This window comes from Neolamprologus multifasciatus, chromosome 11 (genome assembly GCF_963576455.1).
Source record: "Neolamprologus multifasciatus chromosome 11, fNeoMul1.2, whole genome shotgun sequence".
Lineage (NCBI taxonomy): Eukaryota > Metazoa > Chordata > Actinopteri > Cichliformes > Cichlidae > Neolamprologus > Neolamprologus multifasciatus.
In genome coordinates, this window is record NC_140449.1 from 26,337,259 (window position 1) to 26,358,603 (window position 21,345).

Here is a 21,345-nt window from a genome sequence, read left to right on the forward strand (position 1 = left end):
AAACCACATCACCGTTGTCTCTTTATCCTGCTCGCTCCCAATGAAAATTCTAACATGATAAACTCTGCTACCTCCAGCTCCACCTTCAGTCTCCAAACCATTATAGAAGTCTCATTCATGATGACCTGCTTGATTTGGCAAAAGGTCTGCCTATCCTGGTGCAACTGTCTCATTTTTTCTGGGCTTGGGACCAGCATTAGGGGTACACAAGGTTGTGGCCACCTGTGACTGGGTTATGTTTGCAAAAGTCATTTATATAAGTGTTAAATTAAATCTGGGCACTAAAGCTACTTGGAAAAGGTTGGAGGAAGATGGTAATTTGTGAAAATAGTAATAAAAATAAATTAAAAACAAGGTGAAGTTGAAGGGACATTAACCAGTTTAATATAAAACTCTAAAAGTGTATATATTTTCCAGGATGTCATGTTTTATACAAAAACTAGAGGTCCTTGTAAGATAAACATGTCTATGTCAGATAGCTGTTCCTGGCAAAACCGCTTCTTTGGCTTGATCAGATTGCAAGCATATATATGTATATAAATGATGTAGTTCTAGTTTAAAAAGTCCTGAACCCCACACATGGCAGAAGCTAATCTAGGCCACAAACTGCCACAGCTAGTACGAGGTGCTCCGCAGCTTGAAGCGAAGTGGGATAAATCTCCCGCTGTCCCTGGAATGAAATATACATGACTGTCGTTTCTGCTCACTTGGAAGCAAGTCGTTTTATCCCTTCAGTAACTACCCCACAAATAGTCTTACTTATGCCTGTACATCTATGAACACCCACACAGAAACATAAATTCCCGTGATATCCAAACAGCATCAGTGTGCAGCTCCCTTTCATTCCTCCCATGTCTTTCTTTAAGAGGTGCCACATGCACAGCAGAGCCAAACGTTGTGTCACAGTCTTCAAAGTCACTCAGCCTGCCCTCGTTTACTGGTGGAGGGAGGAACTTCAAAGGGTGGCAGAGAAAATGAAAGGGGACACTTTTCATTAGGCCCTGGTGTGAAACTTACCGGAGGTCTGCGAGCGCTCTGAGCCAGCCACGGCTCCTTGATATGCTGAATCGCAGGGCGGCAGAGCGGGACAGATTGGAGAGTAGCAGGCAGGGTCAGAAACAGAGAGAAAAGCAGTGAATGATACTGTGAGACTGAAGAAGAAACATGTTTAAAAAAAGAAAGAAAGAAAGAAAAGATAAAGCAGAAGGAAAATCAAACCTGGCAATGCCACATTTATGCAAGTCACATCTAATATTCCTTTTAACCTAAGGCTGTGTTAAAGCCTGAAGAATACCTGTGAAATGTAGAAGAAGCCTTGAAGTGTCTCATTAAAGTGAGCTCGAGCATTCAGGAAGTGAAGCCTTTTCATAAAAGGGCAGGTAGGTCAAGGTAATAAAAAAATATATAAAAAAATAAATAGTTTCTGTAACACTGCTGCGAGGCAGTATAGCTCACTGTAGATGTTATTAGTCACTGCTACACCCACTGTCTCATTTTAATTTATTATGCATGAGCACTGCAACGGGACCTGTTTTTCTGATCATTCCCGTTGATGCCAGTTCTCTTACAAACACCAAATTTACATAGAAACTCAGATAATGAGGACAGAAAACTGCACCGTGGAGACCCGAGGCATTAGGAGGATGGAGATATAACACATTTGGTCAAATTTAGCCAGCATAGCATCTGCACCCTGGGCACCTTAATGATCATCTGTGCAACAACATAAAGCAAAAAAATAAATGAAATGTTTTATTTGTCATAGCAGGATTTCAAAATATGCATTTACGTTAGCTGTAAATGGACTAATGAAGAAAAACATGCCTGTAAGGAAAAACCCAGCGCTACATTCATGGTGCAATGTAAAAGGAGGTTTAAGTAAATATTCATGGAAGCTTGAGGTGCTGGTTAAATTTAACGTTTGAACTTTATTTTAGTTAAACATAATATCGTCTTCTTCTCTAGTTTCTCAGTGGCTAGCCAAACCACCTGGGATGTCAGGGGCGGAGCTTCTTTAATCTGAAAATAAAGTTAAAGTTAAACAAGGTAAAAAATTGTCTGTGAAGGTTCTCAGTCATCCAGGTCATCGTAGTCAAAGGAGCTTGCAAAGAAAAGCGTCTGGACTTCTTTAAGTTGCTTGAAGATGTTTCGCCTCTCATCCGAGAAGCTTCTTCAGTTCAGAGAACTGAAGGTAAAAAATTATTTTAAAAAATCAGTTTCACTTACTACTTTTATTCTACTTGTCAAACTAACAGGTGCATGGCTGACAGTTGGACAGGCTGCAGTTGAGACACTTGTTTCTACAGGCTGTTTGTGCAAATGATGGTTCACGGACTCCAACAGGCCGGGATATAACGCCATCTTCAAGGCAGAAACCACATCATATTTGTGCACAAGTGCTAAAAAGCCAGATGTCCTAACCTGCTGATTTTGTGAACTTGCCCATACGAGCAAAAATGATTGAAGAATGCCCTCCAACACTGACTGCAGATGATGGTGAGTAAATTTACTTTATATTGCTTATGATTATTTTACTTAAGATGTTCTTAAAGTGCTAGGATTTCCATGTCAGTGGTCTTGACTCGTGCATCGTGGTTTCATAATTAATCCTTTATAAGGATATTTCTTTCAGGTTATGGTTTTGTTTTTGTTTTTTTTGCAGTAAATATTTTTTAAGATGTTTTAGGTGGTGTTCTTCTTTTGCTTTGACCACACTTCTCCAGTTTCCCCAATGTTTTTATGGGTATCCTGCATACTACGGTGAGACGTTTTCAGCTAATACCTCTTTCTAAATCACCTTGTAGGTGCCAAAATACTGTATCTAACTCGAGGAACTAGCTTAAAAATTTAATTTAAAACCGGTTCTTTGGTAACTTGTCTGTTATGTGTAGACAACATTCAGATGTTAGGGACAGAATTTGGCATAAAAGGTGAAGGCATAAATCCATCCTGCCTTATGTGGCAGGATGAATGTTATTCTTTGGTTCCACCCACTTTCAGCCTGGCGCATTAGGGGGCGCTAGTATAAATAGTGGCCCTGTGAGCATTCCTGGATCGCTTACCTGAGATCTCCTTTTTGGTCACCTGACTTCCCCTTGGTGTGGCAGAGATTATTCTGAAGCCTCCATCGCGGCTGGTAAGTGTTTACCCATCGTAGTGTGTGCATTACCTTACTTGATGGTAAACAGATATTGTTTTTAGGGCATAGCTGTGGAAGCCTCCTATGAGCCCCTGCTCATGTTTCATGACGTGGGGTTACTCGGTATGTAATTCAATTTTGTCTCGATCCTTGCCTTTTATTGTTTGTTTTATAGTAATTATTTATTATGCTTTGCAGGAAGTGTGGGCCTTGGTTTTACGCAACGCCACACTAACTGAAGTGCTGCTGCTTTGCTTTGCTTGGCTTTTACCGTCTGTTCCCGTTGTGAAGTTTCTTTTCCTGCTGCTGTCCGCTTTTTAACGTGGACGTCGGCGTGGACAGCGGCCATATGCACGCCGGTTATGGGAGTCAGCTGGCGTACATATTGATGAGCGTATGATTAATTTATAGTCGGGCAGACGGCTAGTTGGAGTAATACGGCGATCCCGTTTGCTCCAGATTTTAAAGTTTTATCCAGATTGTATGTTTTTCTGTTTTGATTTGTAGTTTGGATTTTTGTTACACCACTGGTGGGAGGCCCTTTTTATAGCTGCAGATCACCAGTGTGGTCCTGCAGTAGGGTTATCCCCCAGCGCTACATTAATTTTGTTATCTATTAAAATTTTCTTTGTTGCTTTTATTCAGATGCGGAGTGCCGACGTGGAGGAGACCAGGGTGCCTTGGTGGTGGGATCCCTTGAGTGTACACACCTGCCTTGTTTAGTTTATTAGTGTGAGTGTGTGATTTTTGTGTTGCACTTGTGTCTTGGTGTGTTTTCTTTTTTTGAGTTTGTGCGTGGCATCCCTGCCCCTCCACTGGTAAGCCTCAGCGCTGAATATATTTTTAAGCATATTTGTACGTGGATTTTTATGATTGTGTTTTTATACGGTGTTTTAGATAATTGTTAATAAATTGTCAATTTGTTTTAACATTGAACCTCGTCTCTGTACTGAGTATAACAAACCTAACTGCCTTCGTGGTGATTAGTGTTACTGATTATTCTCTGGGTGAAATTCCCAGAGTGGCGTTGTCTTTTAAAACTGAAGAGTATTTACTTTATTCTCACCTCGTGCTGCCACAAACTTGGCGTTGTCGACAGGATATACTCTTTAAAAACAGAGACGTGTGTTCCTTTTTATTATTTTTTTTATTATCTGGTGTAACGTAAATTGTTTTTAATTCATTTTGTACAGGATAAAAGCAAAGCAGCAGCTACTTTGGTGTTGGATTCCACAGCTGTGTTATAGAGATGGAGGAAGAATTACAGGAACTCAGGGACTTGATTGCGCAGCTAAAAGCAGACAATGAGAGGCTGCGTCAGGAGAGGGTTGTTGGGTCAGGTACAAGTGCTACACCTTCTACTTCAACTGCATCATCTGTTAACCCCCCAACTGCTAGTGTCTCTGTAGCAGAGAGACTAGTTTTTGTGCCCCGTGACAGAAAATGCCCCATGTTTAGAGGAAAATCAGGTATAGGGTTGAATGAATGGTTGGAGGAAATAGAAGGTTGTGCTAGGGCACGTCATTTGTCTTTGGCTGATAAAGCATTTTTCCTGTTTGACCACCTGGAAGGGGAAGCACGTGAGGAGATCAAATATCGCTCTAGTGCAGAGAGGACTGATCCCACTAAGATAATCACTATATTGCAAGAACTTTATGGCTGTTCAGACTCCTATGTAGCATTGCAGGAAGCTTTCTTCTCTAGAAGACAGCAGGAAGGTGAGACACTGCAAGAGTTTTCCCTTGCCCTCTTGGGTCTTATGGAAAAAGTTAAATCGAGTGCCCCTAATGGCATGCCCAATGCTGATGTTTTACTAAGAGATCAATTTGTTGAACAGGTCTTAGACAGTACATTGCGGCGGGAGTTAAAGCAGCTAGTAAGGAGGCAGCCAACCCTGACATTATTAGAGATTAGAGGGGAAGCTATTAGGTGGGAACGTGAAGGGTTGCCTAGTGGCGTTAGACATAGAAGTAGTTCTGTCCCTTCTGTCTATGGCATTCAGTATGGGGTCTACAGCGGTCCTTCAGGAATAGCCCAGTCCACCCATCTGTCTGAGATGAGTGAGATGAAGGAATTGTTAAAACGCCAGCAGGAGCAACTTAATCAGCTCACTCAGAGCATTGCTCGATTGCAGGGCCCCCATCGAATGTCTCGCTCGGGACGGAGCGATGCCATTATATGCAGACGTTGTCAGCAACCTGGACATTTTGCTCGGGAGTGTGATGGGGAACGTGTTCCTCGTTCCCGGCCTCCTTCGCAGGCCCCTCGGCATAATCGCAGGCACTCTCCCTTAAATACGGCTTCGGAAAACTAGCACCCTCCGTACTGCCGAGCCACAGTTCGGGTGGGGTGTCTATTGGCTCAAGGGTTGTTTCCAATGGTCCAGAGGCAGTCTCCAAATTAGTTTCATCCTGTCCGCATATAGATGTGGACATGGGCGGTATAAAAGTACCTTGTTTGGTTGATACAGGGTCCATGGTGTCTACCATTACTGAAAGCTTTTTCCGCCAGCACTTTGAGTCCTGGGGTCAAGAACATCTCCAAGCTTGTCATTGGTTGCAGCTTAAAGCAGCTAATGGTTTGTCTATTCCCTACCTTGGCTATATAGAGCTAGGTGTAGAGCTCTGTGGTAAGTCTATTCCACAGTGTGGCGTGTTGATCGTTAAGGATCTGCCAGGTGCAGGACCTTCTATGGTTCCAGGTGTATTGGGGATGAATGTGATTCGGAAGTGTTACCACGAGCTTTTTGGGCAACATGGTGAAGCACTGTTTAGTTTGGGCTCTGTCACAGAGGCCCCTAAATCCCTTGTGCATGCGCTGCAAAAGTGTCATGATGTTAGTACAAGAGCCCCACCGGATTTGTCTGGCCATGTGAGAGTGAGAGGTAAGCGAGCATGTTGCATTCCAGGTGGTGTAATGAAAATAGTGGCCGCCACCTGTTCTGAGCAATATTCAGGTGCCACCGTGTTATTTGAACCCAATGATGTTAAGTTGCCTGCTGGACTTTTAGCGTCCCCTGCATTGGTTCGAGTGGTTAGAGGTACTGCATACATACCAGTTGTTAATGTAGGGACTACAGCGGTTTTGCTTCATCCCAGGACCATTATGGGGACCCTGGAGGATGTTCACGTTGTCAGTTTGTCTGCTGGTGTGACAGAGATACCCCATAACATAGCAACAATTGCATCTCACACCGCCACTCCTACTGTGCAAGATCAGATGGAAGGGATTGATTTGTCTAAACTGTCAGCAGAGGAACAGGGACAGGTGAGGTCTCTCCTTAAGAAATACAGCTCTGTCTTTTCTGCTCACGACACTGATTTGGGTTGCACTAACTTGATCTCCCATGACATTCCGCTCTTAGATGATATCCCCGTGCGGCAGCGTTATAGGCGCATCCCCCCTTCAGAGTATGAGGTTGTGAAAGAGCATATTAACCAGTTACTAGGCGCTAAGGTGATTAGAGAGAGTAGCAGCCCCTATGCTTCTCCCATTGTACTCGTTAAGAAAAAGGATGGCAGCCCACGCATGTGTGTGGATTATCGGCAACTGAACAACAAGACAAGGAAAGATGCATTCCCCCTGCCGCGCATTGAGGAATCCCTAGATGCACTGACTGGTGCCCGTTGGTTTTCCACCATGGATTTAGCCAGTGGCTACAATCAGGTCCCAGTTACGGAAGAGGATAGGCCCAAGACTGCCTTCTGTACTCCTTTTGGCCTATTTGAGTGGAACCGAATGCCATTTGGGCTCTGTAATGCCCCTAGCACCTTCCAGAGACTAATGCAACGCCTTTTCGGTGATCAACAGTGCCAGTCTCTGCTTCTCTATCTTGATGACATTGTAATCTTCTCATCAACAGTACAGCAACATCTTGAGCGGCTGGATGTGGTGCTAGGTCGGCTTCAGCAGGAGGGTTTGAAAGCAAAGCTTGCCAAATGTGCCTTTTTCCAGCGGGAGGTTTGCTACTTGGGCCACGTCATCTCCGATCAGGGTGTCTCCACGGACCCTAGCAAGGTTGAAGTGGTGGCTAACTGGCAGCCTCCTAAGACGGTTTCAGAACTGCGGTCCTTTCTTGGGTTTGCCAGCTATTATCGCCGTTTTGTAGAGGGTTTTGCCAAGCTGGCGGCACCTCTGCATAGACTGGTGGCAGAATGGGGAGGCAGAAAATCAAAGAAGAGGTCAGAGCATGGTGTAATGGAGAACTGGACTGCAGAGTGTGCTCAAAGTTTCGAGGCATTAAAGACTAAACTGACAACAGCACCAGTGCTGGCATATGCAGATTTCACTTTGCCTTTTATTTTAGAGGTAGATGCCAGTCATGGCGGCCTAGGGGCAGTGCTCTCCCAGGAGCAGGGAGGTAAGGTAAGGCCAATAGCCTATGCCAGTCGGGGTTTGAGGCCTACTGAGCGCAATATGCTAAATTATAGCTCAATGAAGCTGGAGTTTTTGGCACTTAAGTGGGCCATGACTGAGAAGTTTAGAGAGTACTTGTTGGGCCACAAGTGTATTGTTTACACTGACAACAATCCTCTTAGTCATTTGTCTTCTGCTAAACTTGGGGCTACTGAACAGCGCTGGGCAGCTCAGCTCACTTCATTTGACTTTGACTTAAAGTACAGGTCAGGAAGGAGTAATAAGAATGCAGACGCTTTATCTCGCCAGCATCCACCCGATCCTCAGGAAATTAAAGCCATGGTTCCTGGTACAGCCTTGCCTGAACCTCTTCAACAAGCCTTGCAGCTGGGACCAGTTGAGGTATCCCAAGCTGCCATTACAGTTTTGCCCCATCTCACCACTCCTGATCTTCATGCCCTCCAACAGGTCGATCCAGTGATAAAAGAGATCCTGGGGTTCTGGAGACGGAAGCAGCGACCTAGCTTCGAGGAGCGGCAGCAACTTGCCCCACCTGTTCTGGTGCTGCTACGACAATGGGATCGTCTGATTGGAAGGGATGGAGTTCTGTATCGTCAGGTTCATCGCCCTGACGGTGCCGAGGTAGTACTTCAGCTTTTGCTGCCTAGTTCACTAATGGAGCAGGTGCTGACCCATCTTCATCAGGACCATGGCCATCAAGGTGTGGAAAGGACCCTAGCGCTTCTCTGCTCACGGTGCTACTGGCCAGGTATGTCTGCTGAGGTAGCTCGTTGGTGTCAGAGATGTGAACGTTGCCAAGTTGCAAAAGACACCCAACCAGCAGCTCAAAGTTTCATGGGACATTTGTTGGCTTCTCGACCAAATGAAATCTTGGCCATTGATTACACCCTGCTTGAACCTTCCCGGAATGGGCTGGAGAACGTCTTGGTAATGACTGATGTTTTTAGCAAGTATACATTGGCTGTCCCCACTCGTGACCAATGTGCTGCTACAGTGGCCCAGGTTCTCGTAACAGAGTGGTTCTCAAAGTTTGGTGTACCGGCACGTATTCATTCTGATCAGGGTCGTAACTTTGAAAGCTCCCTGATCCAGCAGCTCTGCAAGTTTTATGGTATTGAGAAGTCCCATACTACTCCTTATCATCCGGCTGGAAATGGTCAGTGCGAACGCTTTAATAGGACTTTGCACAATTTGTTGCGGACCCTGTCAGTATCCAGGAAAAGGGACTGGAATGTATGTTTGCCCCAGTTACTTTATTGTTATAACACCACTCCCCATCAGGCTACTGGGGAAACTCCATTCTTATTGATGTTTGGACAAGAACCCAGGTTGCCAGTGGACTTTCTGTTGGGCAGAGTACCAGATCCCATCAGTGGAGATGTGCACGAGTGGATTCAGGAGCATAAAGCCCGGCTACAGGTGGTACATGAAGGAGCCAAGGAGCGACTGCAACTGGCTGCCGACCGCAGGAAGAGGCACCATGATAAAAAGGTGAAAGAGGCACCATTGAATGACGGGCAGTTGGTGTTCCTGCGCGATTTGAGCGGAAGAGGGAGATGTAAGATCCAGGATTGATGGAAACCAGCGGTGTATATAGGATCCTGAAGGTACCTAAAGCAGGTGGGGCAGTATATACCATTGCACCTGCCGATGATCCTAGCAGTGTGAAGCATGTTCATCGAACGTTGTTAAAGGCTGTGGTAATAGCAGCTATACCATCAGAAGGGCCTGCTCCGAGCAGTAGCCCACATGGCCCAGAAATACCATCCTCAGAACATGACTCATCAAGTGACAGTGACCTGCTATTCCTGAGCATAGGAGCCCCTCAAGTAAATGTTCTACCATCTTATAGCCCAGTGGCAGTGCTTCCAAGTAGCTCTGAGTTGTTGCTCTCACCAGAAGACCGGCTTTCCTCCGTTCCAGCCATTTGTACAGCGACCCCGAGTGCAGCACCAGTTCCATCCATGCGAAGAACAACACGGTCCACGGCTGGCCAGCATTCAAACATCCATCATCTCCCAAGACCAACAGGGGAGGTGGCACCAGGGGCTGCAAACTCTATTTCTGAGCTTAGGGTGCATGCTGTCTCTGCATTGTTTAGGCCTTGGGATTAACCTGGGTGTCCTTGTAATCCATCGTCGGGGCGACGATGCAAAAAGGAGGGGTAGATTGTGGCAGGATGAATGTTATTCTTTGGTTCCACCCACTTTCAGCCTGGCGCATTAGGGGGCGCTAGTATAAATAGTGGCCCTGTGAGCATTCCTGGATCGCTTACCTGAGATCTCCTTTTTGGTCACCTGACTTCCCCTTGGTGTGGCAGAGATTATTCTGAAGCCTCCATCGCGGCTGGTAGGTGTTTACCCATCGTAGTGTGTGCATTACCTTACTTGATGGTAAACAGATATTGTTTTTAGGGCATAGCTGTGGAAGCCTCCTATGAGCCCCTGCTCATGTTTCATGACGTGGGGTTACTCGGTATGTAATTCAATTTTGTCTCGATCCTTGCCTTTTATTGTTTGTTTTATAGTAATTATTTATTATGCTTTGCAGGAAGTGTGGGCCTTGGTTTTACGCAACGCCACACTAACTGAAGTGCTGCTGCTTTGCTTTGCTTGGCTTTTACCGTCTGTTCCCATTGTGAAGTTTCTTTTCCTGCTGCTGTCCGCTTTTTAACGTGGACGTCGGCGTGGACAGCGGCCATATGCACGCCGGTTATGGGAGTCAGCTGGCGTACATATTGATGAGCGTATGATTAATTTATAGTCGGGCAGACGGCTAGTTGGAGTAATACGGCGATCCCGTTTGCTCCAGATTTTAAAGTTTTATCCAGATTGTATGTTTTTCTGTTTTGATTTGTAGTTTGGATTTTTGTTACACCACTGGTGGGAGGCCCTTTTTATAGCTGCAGATCACCAGTGTGGTCCTGCAGTAGGGTTATCCCCCAGCGCTACATTAATTTTGTTATCTATTAAAATTTTCTTTGTTGCTTTTATTCAGATGCGGAGTGCCGACGTGGAGGAGACCAGGGTGCCTTGGTGGTGGGATCCCTTGAGTGTACACACCTGCCTTGTTTAGTTTATTAGTGTGAGTGTGTGATTTTTGTGTTGCACTTGTGTCTTGGTGTGTTTTCTTTTTTTGAGTTTGTGCGTGGCATCCCTGCCCCTCCACTGGTAAGCCTCAGCGCTGAATATATTTTTAAGCATATTTGTACGTGGATTTTTATGATTGTGTTTTAGATAATTGTTAATAAATTGTCAATTTGTTTTAACATTGAACCTCGTCTCTGTACTGAGTATAACAAACCTAACTGCCTTCGTGGTGATTAGTGTTACTGATTATTCTCTGGGTGAAATTCCCAGAGTGGCGTTGTCTTTTAAAACTGAAGAGTATTTACTTTATTCTCACCTCGTGCTGCCACACTTACATCAGTGTTTCTAGCTGGGGATAGAGGTGTGATGCTGTGGGGGATATTTTCTTGGCACACTTTAGACCCTTTAGTAGTAGCTGAGCGTTGTTTAGACACCACAGCCTACCTGAGCATTGTGTCCAACTCAACATGACCACATGTATCCATCATCTGATGACTGCTTTCAGCAGATTGACACATAATGTTGCAAAACTCGGATCATCTCAAACTAGTTTCTTGAACATAACTGTTGGACTCCACAGTCACTAAATCTCAATCCGGTAGAGATTGGGATGTGGTGGAAAGAGAGATTTGCATCGTTGATTTGCAGCTGACAAATCTGCAACAATTGCATATGCCATCAGGTCAATATGGACCATTTCTGGCATCTTGTTGAATCTGTGTTGAATAATTAAAGCAGAGAGGGTTAAACTTTTCCACCGAGTGTATGAAAAGTATGTTTATGGGGAAAATAAGGAAGTTTGAAAATGTTAGAAGTGTGAGATCTAAAGTTCATTTTTTCATGCTTCCGATGTATGATCTCGAAGGAATTGCACTCAGGAAGCCAGAACTCAGGTTTTATTTGAAAATGGGAAAAGATAAACTAACAACAAAAGAGGTAAAAGTTGTGTAAACCAGGTTTGAAAAATGTTCAAACTAAGTCAAATAATTTACTGTGTCAGTGTCTCATTGCCAGCCTGACTGAAACTAGACTCTTCAGTCTTTTGGGGGCAGTTGTACTGTATTCCATCTTTGCTACTGGTTTTTGAGCAAAGCTGACTCGAGATGAAATAAGAAACCACTCACAGTTCACCACGAGCGTTCCAAAGGTCACAGCTTCACCCAGGAGACTCTTGGCCACCACTTTGTACTCGCCAGCATCATCAGGAGAGCACCTTTGTAGAAGATATAGAATGTCATCTGTTTGTGAGTGAGAGCTGAAAGTGGGTGAATTTCAAGCCACAAGAGATGTTGAAAAAGCTGTGACCTCTTTTCTTGTGCTGGATTTGGGTAATAGAAAAAAACCTGCAACACAGCACGCACATTTATTTCTTAATTGAACAGGCACGTTTTATCTCATAACGCCACCATTTAATTTCCTTATCTTACCTACAAGTAGCTTCAGTTTCTTATTCCATTCCTAATTTGTCAGTGGCAAGGTCAAGTAATCTGCTGTGTGCCCTATCTTGCACACTTCCATCACATTCATTCCAGTTTTCCAGACTTAATTAGAGATTTGAGCTAGTGACCCACCTTCTGATCTCCAGTGTGTTGAGACCAAATTTTTGTTGAAGATTGTAATTCCACGGTCGGTCAGATATGATCAGCAGCTCACCATCCTTGTACCTGCCGAAAAAGTACACAATTTCTGTTTTTTGAATATCAGAGTAAATGAACATCAGGCTGTACTTGGGTGGTTTATGCTCCTGCCTACTAATTATTCATGCACAGCTTTCATAATCAATTGTTAGTTTGGCTGAATGTCTGATAACTACAGGGGGTCTTTGATCTGTTATTCTGTCTTGTGCTGGGCATTGTTGAGGGCAGCTCATTGGGCTTGATGGGTCCCATATGGGGTAATGAAACTCATGAGCCACAGGTTTTGTGGATCTCATAGCTCATGAATACTAAGCATACGCAGTCGTTTCATCAGCTAGTCTCACAGCAGCTCAGGTATCAAGGTCGACAGTTTGGCACATTGCCTGAATTAACACAGATTATTTCATATTAATACTGCGTGCAATATTCAGCTCAGGGTTCTGGACAGCAATGTCATGACTCTTGGTCTTTTTGGTTCTTTTGCAAGTAAGTTTTGGACTTTTAATGTAACCTTTTGTTTATTTTGGATCAATTACATATTAAATAATGATACAATGTAGTGCTGCCACTAAGGGCTGTTTTATTCATAGAAGATTCATCTTTCTGTTTTTGCTCTGACTTCCCAATACCCAAGGATATTCAGTTAGCATGGATATTAAATATAGAAAGCAACAAATCATCAATCTCAAGAGACTAAAACCAGAATGCTTGCTAGCTTGATAAATGACTTAAGAAGTAATTTTCTAAACCTGGTTGTTTTTGTGTGTGTTGATAGACTGATTATTTCAACTCTGATTATATAACACGCAGTTTCTCCCCAAAAGGTACAACTCTGCAAACAGTTTATTCTGCTCTAACTCACTCCATCCGAGCGAGAAATGAAATTAAAGGGACACAATTATGCAGATGACCCCATGTCAGATTGAATAGAAACTTTTGGAGCTCATGTTTGGACAGTTAAAGAAGCAGTCACAGGGGGAATGGCATGGAGGAAAACAGCCATGGGTGGGCTGTAACAGGTGCCTGGTCTACAATATACAGTATTCTCAATCTCATGTTTTCCTTTTTACATACCTATGATTCAATCAAACCCCAAAATACAAATGGTTTAACATACCAGAATAAAATTCCCCTTCCACTTAGTGATGTTAGGTCAGCTGTGCCATTAAACTTTCATTTTTATAAATTTTTATGAAAAATAAAAAAATTTTAAGTGCTGAAAAAAAGACAAACTGTCACTTAAATTTTTTTTTTTCACAGTAGATTCCAAAGTCTGCTATGATGACAGTCTTTTTCCTGCTTTCCTGCAGAGCAAGATCTCAGGCAATCCAATTGTTCCTTCATCAATTTTTCATTGAGAAAACTACTATTACCCAAATAAAAAAATAAATGTATAAAAAGGATTCACAGCATGTGTCTGTGAAGGTTCTCAGTCATCCAGGTCATTGTAGTCTAAGGAGCTTGGAAAGAAAAGCGTCTGGACTTCTTTAAGTTGCTTGAAGACGTTTCACCTCTCATCCGAGAAGCTTCTTCAATTCTAGGGTCAAATGGTGGAGAGTCCCAGATTTAAACCCAGTGTACTTCAGACCCAGCAACACACTCAGACAAAAACTGGTTCACCCGAAAGACAAAACTCCAAAACACAAACTTAACAACAGTGCTGTACAGTGCAGCGAGGAATGCCCAGACCTCTACATCGGAGAGACCAAACAGCCACTTCACAAGCACATGGCACAACATAGAAGAGCCACCTCCACGGGACAAGACTCAGCAGTTCATCTGCATCTAAAGAACAAAGGTCACTGCCAATGTTCACACTTTGGACAGAGAGGACAGATGGTTTGAAAGAGGAGTGAAAGACGCCATTTATGTCCACTGTGATCGACCATCTTTGAACAGAGGCGGTGGTTTACGACACTGCCTGCCATCTATAATCCAGTTTTGAGTTCCCTCCCCAGACGCCTTAACGCCCACTCACATCCTGGGCCATCGGACCTCAGGAAATCACATGATAGGGTGGGGTTTCACAATGAGCTCACCCGAAACCCTGCTGATTGTGACCCACACCTGTTTTCACACCTTGGCTCATGTGATTAGGTAGAAGATCATCAGGGGGTCCTTTGTCCCTCTTTGGGGGGGAAACTCCCACTGGATTTAAATCTGGGACTCTCTACCATTTGATCTTAGAACTGAAGAAGCTTCTCGGATAAGAGGTGAAACATCTTCAAGCAACTTAAAGAAGTCCAGACGCTTTTCTATCCAAGCTCCTTAGACTATGATTCACAGCATGAAAATTTGCTGTGAATAACATAAACACACGTGACACATAAACACATAAAACATAAACAGATTTCCTTATTCCTTATATTTATTATATGTAGTTATTTAATTCAATTCAATTCAATTTTATTTATATAGCGCCAAATCACAACAAATGTCGCCTCAAGGCGCTTCATAGATACAGAGAAAAGCCCAACAATCATATGACCCCCTATGAGCAAGCACTTTGGCGACAGTGGGAAGGAAAAACTCCCTTTTAACAGGAAGAAACCTCCGGCAGAACCAGGCTCAGGGAGGGGCGGCCATCTGCTGCGACCGGTTGGGGTGAGAGAAGGAAGACAGGATAAAGACATGCTGTGGAAGAGAGACAGAGATTAATAACAGATACGATTCAATACAGAGAGGTCTGTTAATACATAGTGAGTGAGAAAGGTGACTGGAAAGGAAAAACTCAATGCATCATGGGAATCCCCCGGCAGCCTACATCTATTGCAGCATAACTAAGGGAGGATTCAGGGTCACCTGGTCCAGCCCTAACTATATGCTTTAGCAAAAAGGAAGGTTTTAAGCCTAATCTTAAAAGTAGAGATAGTGTCTGTCTCCTGAATCCAAACTGGAAGCTGGTTCCACAGAAGAGGGGCCTGAAAACTGAAGGCTCTCCCTCCCATTCTACTTTTAAATACTCTAGGAACAACAAGTAGGCCTGCAGAGCGGGAGCGAAGTGCTCTAATAGGGTGATATGGTACTACAAGGTCATTAAGATAAGATGGGGCCTGATTATTTAAGACCTTGTATGTGAGGAGCAGGATTTTGAATTCAATTCTGGATTTAACAGGAAGCCAATGAAGGGAAGCCAAAACAGGAGAAATATGCTCTCTCCTTCTAGTCCCTGTCAGTACTCTTGCTGCAGCATTTTGGATTAACTGAAGGCTTTTCAGTGAGTTTTTTGGACATCCTGATAATAATGAATTGCAGTAGTCTAGCCTGGAAGTAATAAATGCATGAACTAGTTTTTCAGCGTCACTCTGAGACAGGATATTTCTAATTTTAGAGATGTTGCGCAAATGGAAGAACGCAGTCTTACATATTTGTTTAATATGTGCGTTGAAGGACATATCCTGGTCAAAAATGACTCCAAGGTTCCTCACAGTGTTACTGGAGGCCAAGGTAATGCCATCCAGAGTAAGAATCTGGTTAGATACCATATTTCTAAGCTTTTCAGCGCCGAGTACAATGACCTCAGTTTTATCTGAGTTAAGAAGCAGAAAGTTAGTGGCCATCCAAGTCTTTATGTCTTTAAGACATTCCTGCAGTTTAACTAATTGGTGTGTGTTATCTGGCTTCATGGACAGATAGAGCTGGGTGTCATCTGCATAGCAGTGAAAATGTATGCTATGTCTTCTAATGATGCTGCCTAGGGGAAGCATGTATAATGTAAACAGAATTGGTCCTAGCACCGAACCCTGTGGAACTCCATAATTAACCTCAGTGTGTGAAGAGGACTCTCCATTTACATGCACAAATTGGAGTCTATTAGATAGATATGATACAAACCACTGCAGTGCAATACCTGTAATACCTACAGCATGTTCTAATCGCTCTAATAGAATATTATGGTCAACAGTATCGAATGCTGCACTAAGGTCAAGAAGGACAAGCACAGAGATGAGTCCACTGTCAGAGGCCATAAGAAGATCATTTGTAACCTTCAATAAAGCTGTTTCTGTGCTGTGATGAACTCTGAAACCTGACTGAAACTCTTCAAATAAACCATTCCTCTGCAGATGATCTGTTAGCTGTTTGACAACTACTCTTTCAAGGATTTTTGATATGAAAGGAAGGTTGGAGATTGGCCTATAATTAGCTAAGACTGCTGGGTCTAGAGATGGCTTTTTGAGTAAAGGTTTAACTGCAGCCACCTTGAAGGCCTGTGGTACATAGCCGATTATTAGAGATAGGTTGATCATATATAAGATCGAAGAATTAATCAATGGCAGGACTTCTTTGAGCAGTTTTGTAGGAATGGGGTCTAAAAGACACGTTGATGGTTTGGAGGAAGTAATTATTGAAGTTAACTCAGAAAGATCGATTGGAAAAAAAGAGTCTAACTTAACATCAATGGAACTAAGAGTAGCTGTAGATAATATTACATCTGTGGGATGATTATTGGTAATTTTTTCTCTAATGATAAAAATTTTATTTGTGAAGAAGTTCATGAAGTCATCACTAGTTAACGTTAAAGGGATGGTTGGCTCAACAGAGCTCTGACTTTTTGTCAGCCTGGCTACAGTGCTGAAGAGAAACCTGGGGTTGTTCTTATTTTCTTCAATCAGTGATGAGTAGTAAGCTGTTCTGGCTTTGCGGAGGGCTTTCTTATAAAGCAACAAACTATTTCTCCAGGCTAAATGATGATCCTCTAAATTTGTGACACGCCATTTCCTCTCCAGATTACGAGTCATCTGCTTTAGGGTACGTGTTTGAGAATTATACCACGGGGTCAGGTACTTCTGATTAGAGACCTTAGTTTTCACTGGAGCTACAGTATCCAGAGTCGTACGTAGTGAGGAGGTGAAATTATTAACAAGATAATCGACCTCTGTTGGGGTAGCGTTCAGATAGCTGCTCTGCTCTGTGTTGGTACAGGGCATTGACGATGATAACAGTGGCTGGATTATATTCTTAAACTTAGTTACAGCGCTTTCAGAAAGACATCTACTTTGATAAAGTCCACTCTCCACTGCTGCGTAATCAATTATTGTAAATGTAAATGTTATCAAGAAATGATCAGACAGGAGAGGGTTTTTAGGAAACACTGTTAAATGTTCAGTTTCTATGCCATATGTTAAAACAAGATCTAGAGTGTGATTAAAGTGGTGGGTGGGTTCTTTTACATTTTGAGAGAAACCAATTGAGTCTAACAACAGATTAAATGCCATGTTGAGGCTGTCATTTTTAGCATCTACATGGATGTTAAAATCACCCACAATAATTATTTTATCTGAGCTCAGAACTAAATTAGATATAAAGTCTGAGAAATCAGACAGAAACTCTGTGTAAGGCCCAGGTGGACGATAGATGATAACAAGTAAGACTGGTTTCTGAGTTTCACAGCTGGGGTGGACAATGCTAAGCATCAGGCTTTCAAATGAATTAAAAGTCTGTCTTGGTCTTTCATTAATTAATAGACTGGTGTGAAAAATTGCTGCCACACCGCCCCCTCGACCTGTGCTTCGAGATTTCTGGTAGTTAGAATGACTCGGGGGTGTTGATTCATTTAAACTAACATAATCATCCTGCTGCAACCAGGTTTCTGTAAGGCAGAGTAAATCAATTTGTTGATCAATTATTAAGTCATGTACTAACAGAGACTTGGAGGAGAGAGACCTAATATTTAATAATCCACATTTCACTGTTTTACTCTTTGGTTCAGATGTGGATACTGTATTATTCTTTCTTTGTGATTGTTTAAGTTGTTTGTTGCTGGTTTTTAGTTTGTTTTTTGTCTTTTTGGAAGCAGACACAGTCTCTATGGAGATGGGTTTTTGGGGGGGTAGCAGGAGGAGAGAAGCTGCAGAGAGGCGTGTAAGACTGCAACTCTGCTTCCTGGTCCCAACTCTGGATAGTCATGTTTTGAGGGGTTTAATAAATTTGTCGATATTTCTAGAAATGAGAGCTGCTCCATCCAAAGTGGGATGGATGCCATCTCTCCTAACAAGACCAGGTTTCCTCCAGAAGGTTTGCCAATTATCTATGAAGCCCACATCGTTTCTGGGACACCACTCAGACAGCCAGCAATTTAAGGAGAACATGCGGCTAAACATGTCACTCCTGGTCTGATTGGGGAGGGGACCAGAGAAAACTACAGAGTCCGACATTGTTTTGGCAAAGTTACACACCGATTCAATATTGATTTTAGTGACCTCCGATTGGCGTAACCGGGTGTCATTACTGCCGACGTGAATTATGATTTTATTGAATTTACGTTTACCCTTAGCCAGCAGTTTTAAATTTCCTTCAATGTCGCCTGCTCTGGCCCCTGGAAGACAATTGACTATGGTTGCCGGTGTCTCTAGCTTCACATGTCTGAGAACAGAGTCACCAATTACCAGAGTTTGACCCCCGGCGGGTGTGTCACCGAGTGGGGAAAAACGGTTAGACACATGAACGGGTTGGTGGTGTACCTGGGGCTTCTGTTTAGGACTACGCTTCCTTCTCACCGTTACCCAGCCTTTCCCCAGCTGCTTGGGGTCTGCCGGGGAACAGCTAGCGGGGCCTACGCTATCTTCGGCTGCACCAGCTACAGGGGCCTGGCTAGCTAAGGGTGAGAGCAGGGTGCAAAGCCGAGTCTCCAATTCAGTAATCCTGGCCTCCAGAGCTGCAAATATGCTACATTTGTTACAGATATCATTACTGCTAAAGGAGGCCGAGGAGTAACTAAACATCTGACACAATGAGCAAGAAAGTGCAGAAGGGACAGGTGAAGTAGCCATGGTGCTAACGGGTCGGCTACGAGCTAAGCTAGCGAAACAGTACAGAGACAGTGAGTGAATACTATAAATTAGGTAGTGAGTACACAGAAAGTGTGCTTCGGATGAAGCACGTGAAGATTATACTGTGAAAAAAGAATGTATTTAAAAGTTGTTAATTAAACTGCTAAGCAAATAAGCTACTCAGAAACACCACTGTGTTTGAGCAGGAACAGGAAGCGATACTATACCACAGAGCGAGCGAGCGAACACCAAGTGACAGCGCCACCGACAGGAGACAGGAGAAAGAAGCATATTCTCTACTCTGTGTTATCATTTATGAGATAACATGACAGTGCAATTCAAAATATACACATTTTACGATAACAAATTGTGGATTCCTCTTTACGTCCGCTAGCTGCTGTGCTGGAAGTTCCAGAGTGTTCAATGGTGAACCAGCTATGCTGACGAATGTTTCTCCTGTCTCTTCTTTACTTTTAAAATGTTCATTTATCAGCTTGAACAAATGCAGATATCGATATGTATGGCTAGACCAGAGGACAGGAACCCATTTCCCCAGGATATTGCACCTTGTGTTATAGACAGTGACCAGCTATGTATGTGATGTGTGTCTGTATATAAAAAGGGTGGATTTTCCAAGTTGAAGGATACTGCATGCTCACAGAGTAGTCAATTACAGGGTCGACCCACCGTAAAGCATACCCTGCTTTTTCCTCCTCATTGACTGTAATGGGAACCGTAATTTATTAAATAAGCATCATGTTGTGTTCAGTGAAATTTGAAATCAGTGAATGAAAATGTCGAGTTCACACATCAAGAAAGCTAAAGGGCTGTTTTCCTTAGACTTTTAAACAATCTGGCTTCTTCTTCATTTAAACCCAAGTAGTTGCATCTTGCTGGCCATTAGAACAAATGCAGTTTTATGGCAATTAAACATCGACTTACTGTTCATTTATAATGTTGACAGTATAAAAAAAGTAGTTTCTCAAGTAAAATTCTTAGAACAAGTTTTGTGGTTTGTTATTTTTATATTGGTATGTATTTTGCTTAAGTTGGTCATGATTTTGTAGGAAGAGCGATGCTCCTGGTTTTTTCAGTTGTAGTTTTTGGCCCTTGCAGCTCCACAAGGCAAGGCACATCTGGTTGTATTATATTCAAGAGAGTGTAGACATTTCTACAGCATATCTACAAAACTAGACAAGTGACGTCATAGGTTAACATCACAGGATGCAACTTTGCCCATGGCCCTGTGATTTTTGTGGGGACACTGCACATTTTTAGCATAAGTAGTAGAAAGAGATGAGGGTACTCACCATGTCACCTTTGGGGTTGGACAGCCCTGGACAGTGCAGGAGAGTTTCACAGTCATGCCTTGCCAGACGGTGTGAGCCCTCAGAGGGATTGGAAAGTCTGGGGCCTTCTGACTCAGTTGCTCCAGGTACCTCATGTGGGCAGATGCCTTCATTTCTGCCTGAGATACAGACAGAGTGGTGAATTTATCCGTGGAAGGAAAACATGGATGTCTATAAATATTTATTGTAGATAAACATACTGTATTTCTTAAATATAGCAAGTCTCTGTGCTTTGGCTGTCATTAAAACAAGTGGGAGGACCGAGGAAGGATGGACAATTATATATTAAAATTAGCAACAGTAATCAAGAGGGAACCTTTCTGAAAAATATTCTGGTTGTTATCTACCAATCAGAAAAGCTGTATTTATTTAAGGTGGTCAAACTGTGGCACTTTTTCTCCAGAAATGCTAATATCTAAACAGTTTTGTAGTCTTTTGATGAATAAAATAATGGGATTCTTAAGACAAATACTTGACTGTACCTGTTTGCGTAGAGCTATCTTGTTAACACGAGTGCGTAACAACTGCTGGTTCCTGATCACATCGATTTCCACCCTCTCCGCCTCATTCCCAAACATTGTCCACTGCTCTCTCTCATACTCTTCATCAGCAGCCATGGTTTCTTTTAGGATTTCCCTGTTTGTGTAAAGCATGAAGTAATTTAAATTTGTTTTGTGGTTATTTATTTGCTGTTTCATAATGTTGGATCATTTGTCCCGAGTATAGTATTGTGAATGTTGTTGAAAAGAAACAACACTACTACTACATTGCTCCATCCTGCAGTAGCTTCTTTGTAACCTCTGCAGCCTTTGGTGTGTTATATATGCCATGCTAGGTCCCAGGTGTTTTTTTTTATTTTTTTATTTTTCTACTTTATTGCCTACATTAACTCTACTTGTGTCCTTATTTGGGCATTCGGTAGGACAGCAGTGAGCAATTAACTTTCTCAAAGGGTCACTGGGACTGGTTTGGAGTACCAGTTAT

The 21,345-nt window shown here is 43.0% G+C and overlaps 1 protein-coding gene and 2 long non-coding RNA genes across 3 annotated transcripts in view; 2 read left to right on the forward strand and 1 right to left on the reverse strand.

Annotated features, from left to right (window-relative positions):
• Window positions 1-21,345, reverse strand: part of myom3 (myomesin 3) — an 85,165-nt gene that overhangs the window by 47,714 nt on the left and 16,106 nt on the right. Inside the window, exons 4-8 of the mRNA XM_085176881.1 lie at window positions 20,844-20,997; window positions 20,323-20,480; window positions 12,177-12,269; window positions 11,730-11,818; window positions 1,018-1,062 (exon numbers count right to left, since the gene is read on the reverse strand). Coding sequence (XP_085033007.1) covers window positions 1,018-1,062; window positions 11,730-11,818; window positions 12,177-12,269; window positions 20,323-20,480; window positions 20,844-20,997 — 539 coding nt within the window. The remainder of the gene's footprint in view (window positions 1-1,017; window positions 1,063-11,729; window positions 11,819-12,176; window positions 12,270-20,322; window positions 20,481-20,843; window positions 20,998-21,345) is intronic.
• Window positions 1-21,345, forward strand: part of LOC146508641 (uncharacterized) — a 54,916-nt gene that overhangs the window by 4,765 nt on the left and 28,806 nt on the right. Inside the window, exon 2 of the long non-coding RNA XR_014876801.1 lies at window positions 2,256-2,496. This is a non-coding gene — a long non-coding RNA (uncharacterized LOC146508641). The remainder of the gene's footprint in view (window positions 1-2,255; window positions 2,497-21,345) is intronic.
• Window positions 2,954-4,659, forward strand: LOC146508642 (uncharacterized). Its single transcript, XR_014876800.1, has 3 exons — window positions 2,954-3,136; window positions 3,202-3,262; window positions 3,338-4,659. It is a non-coding gene; the product is annotated as an uncharacterized LOC146508642 (long non-coding RNA).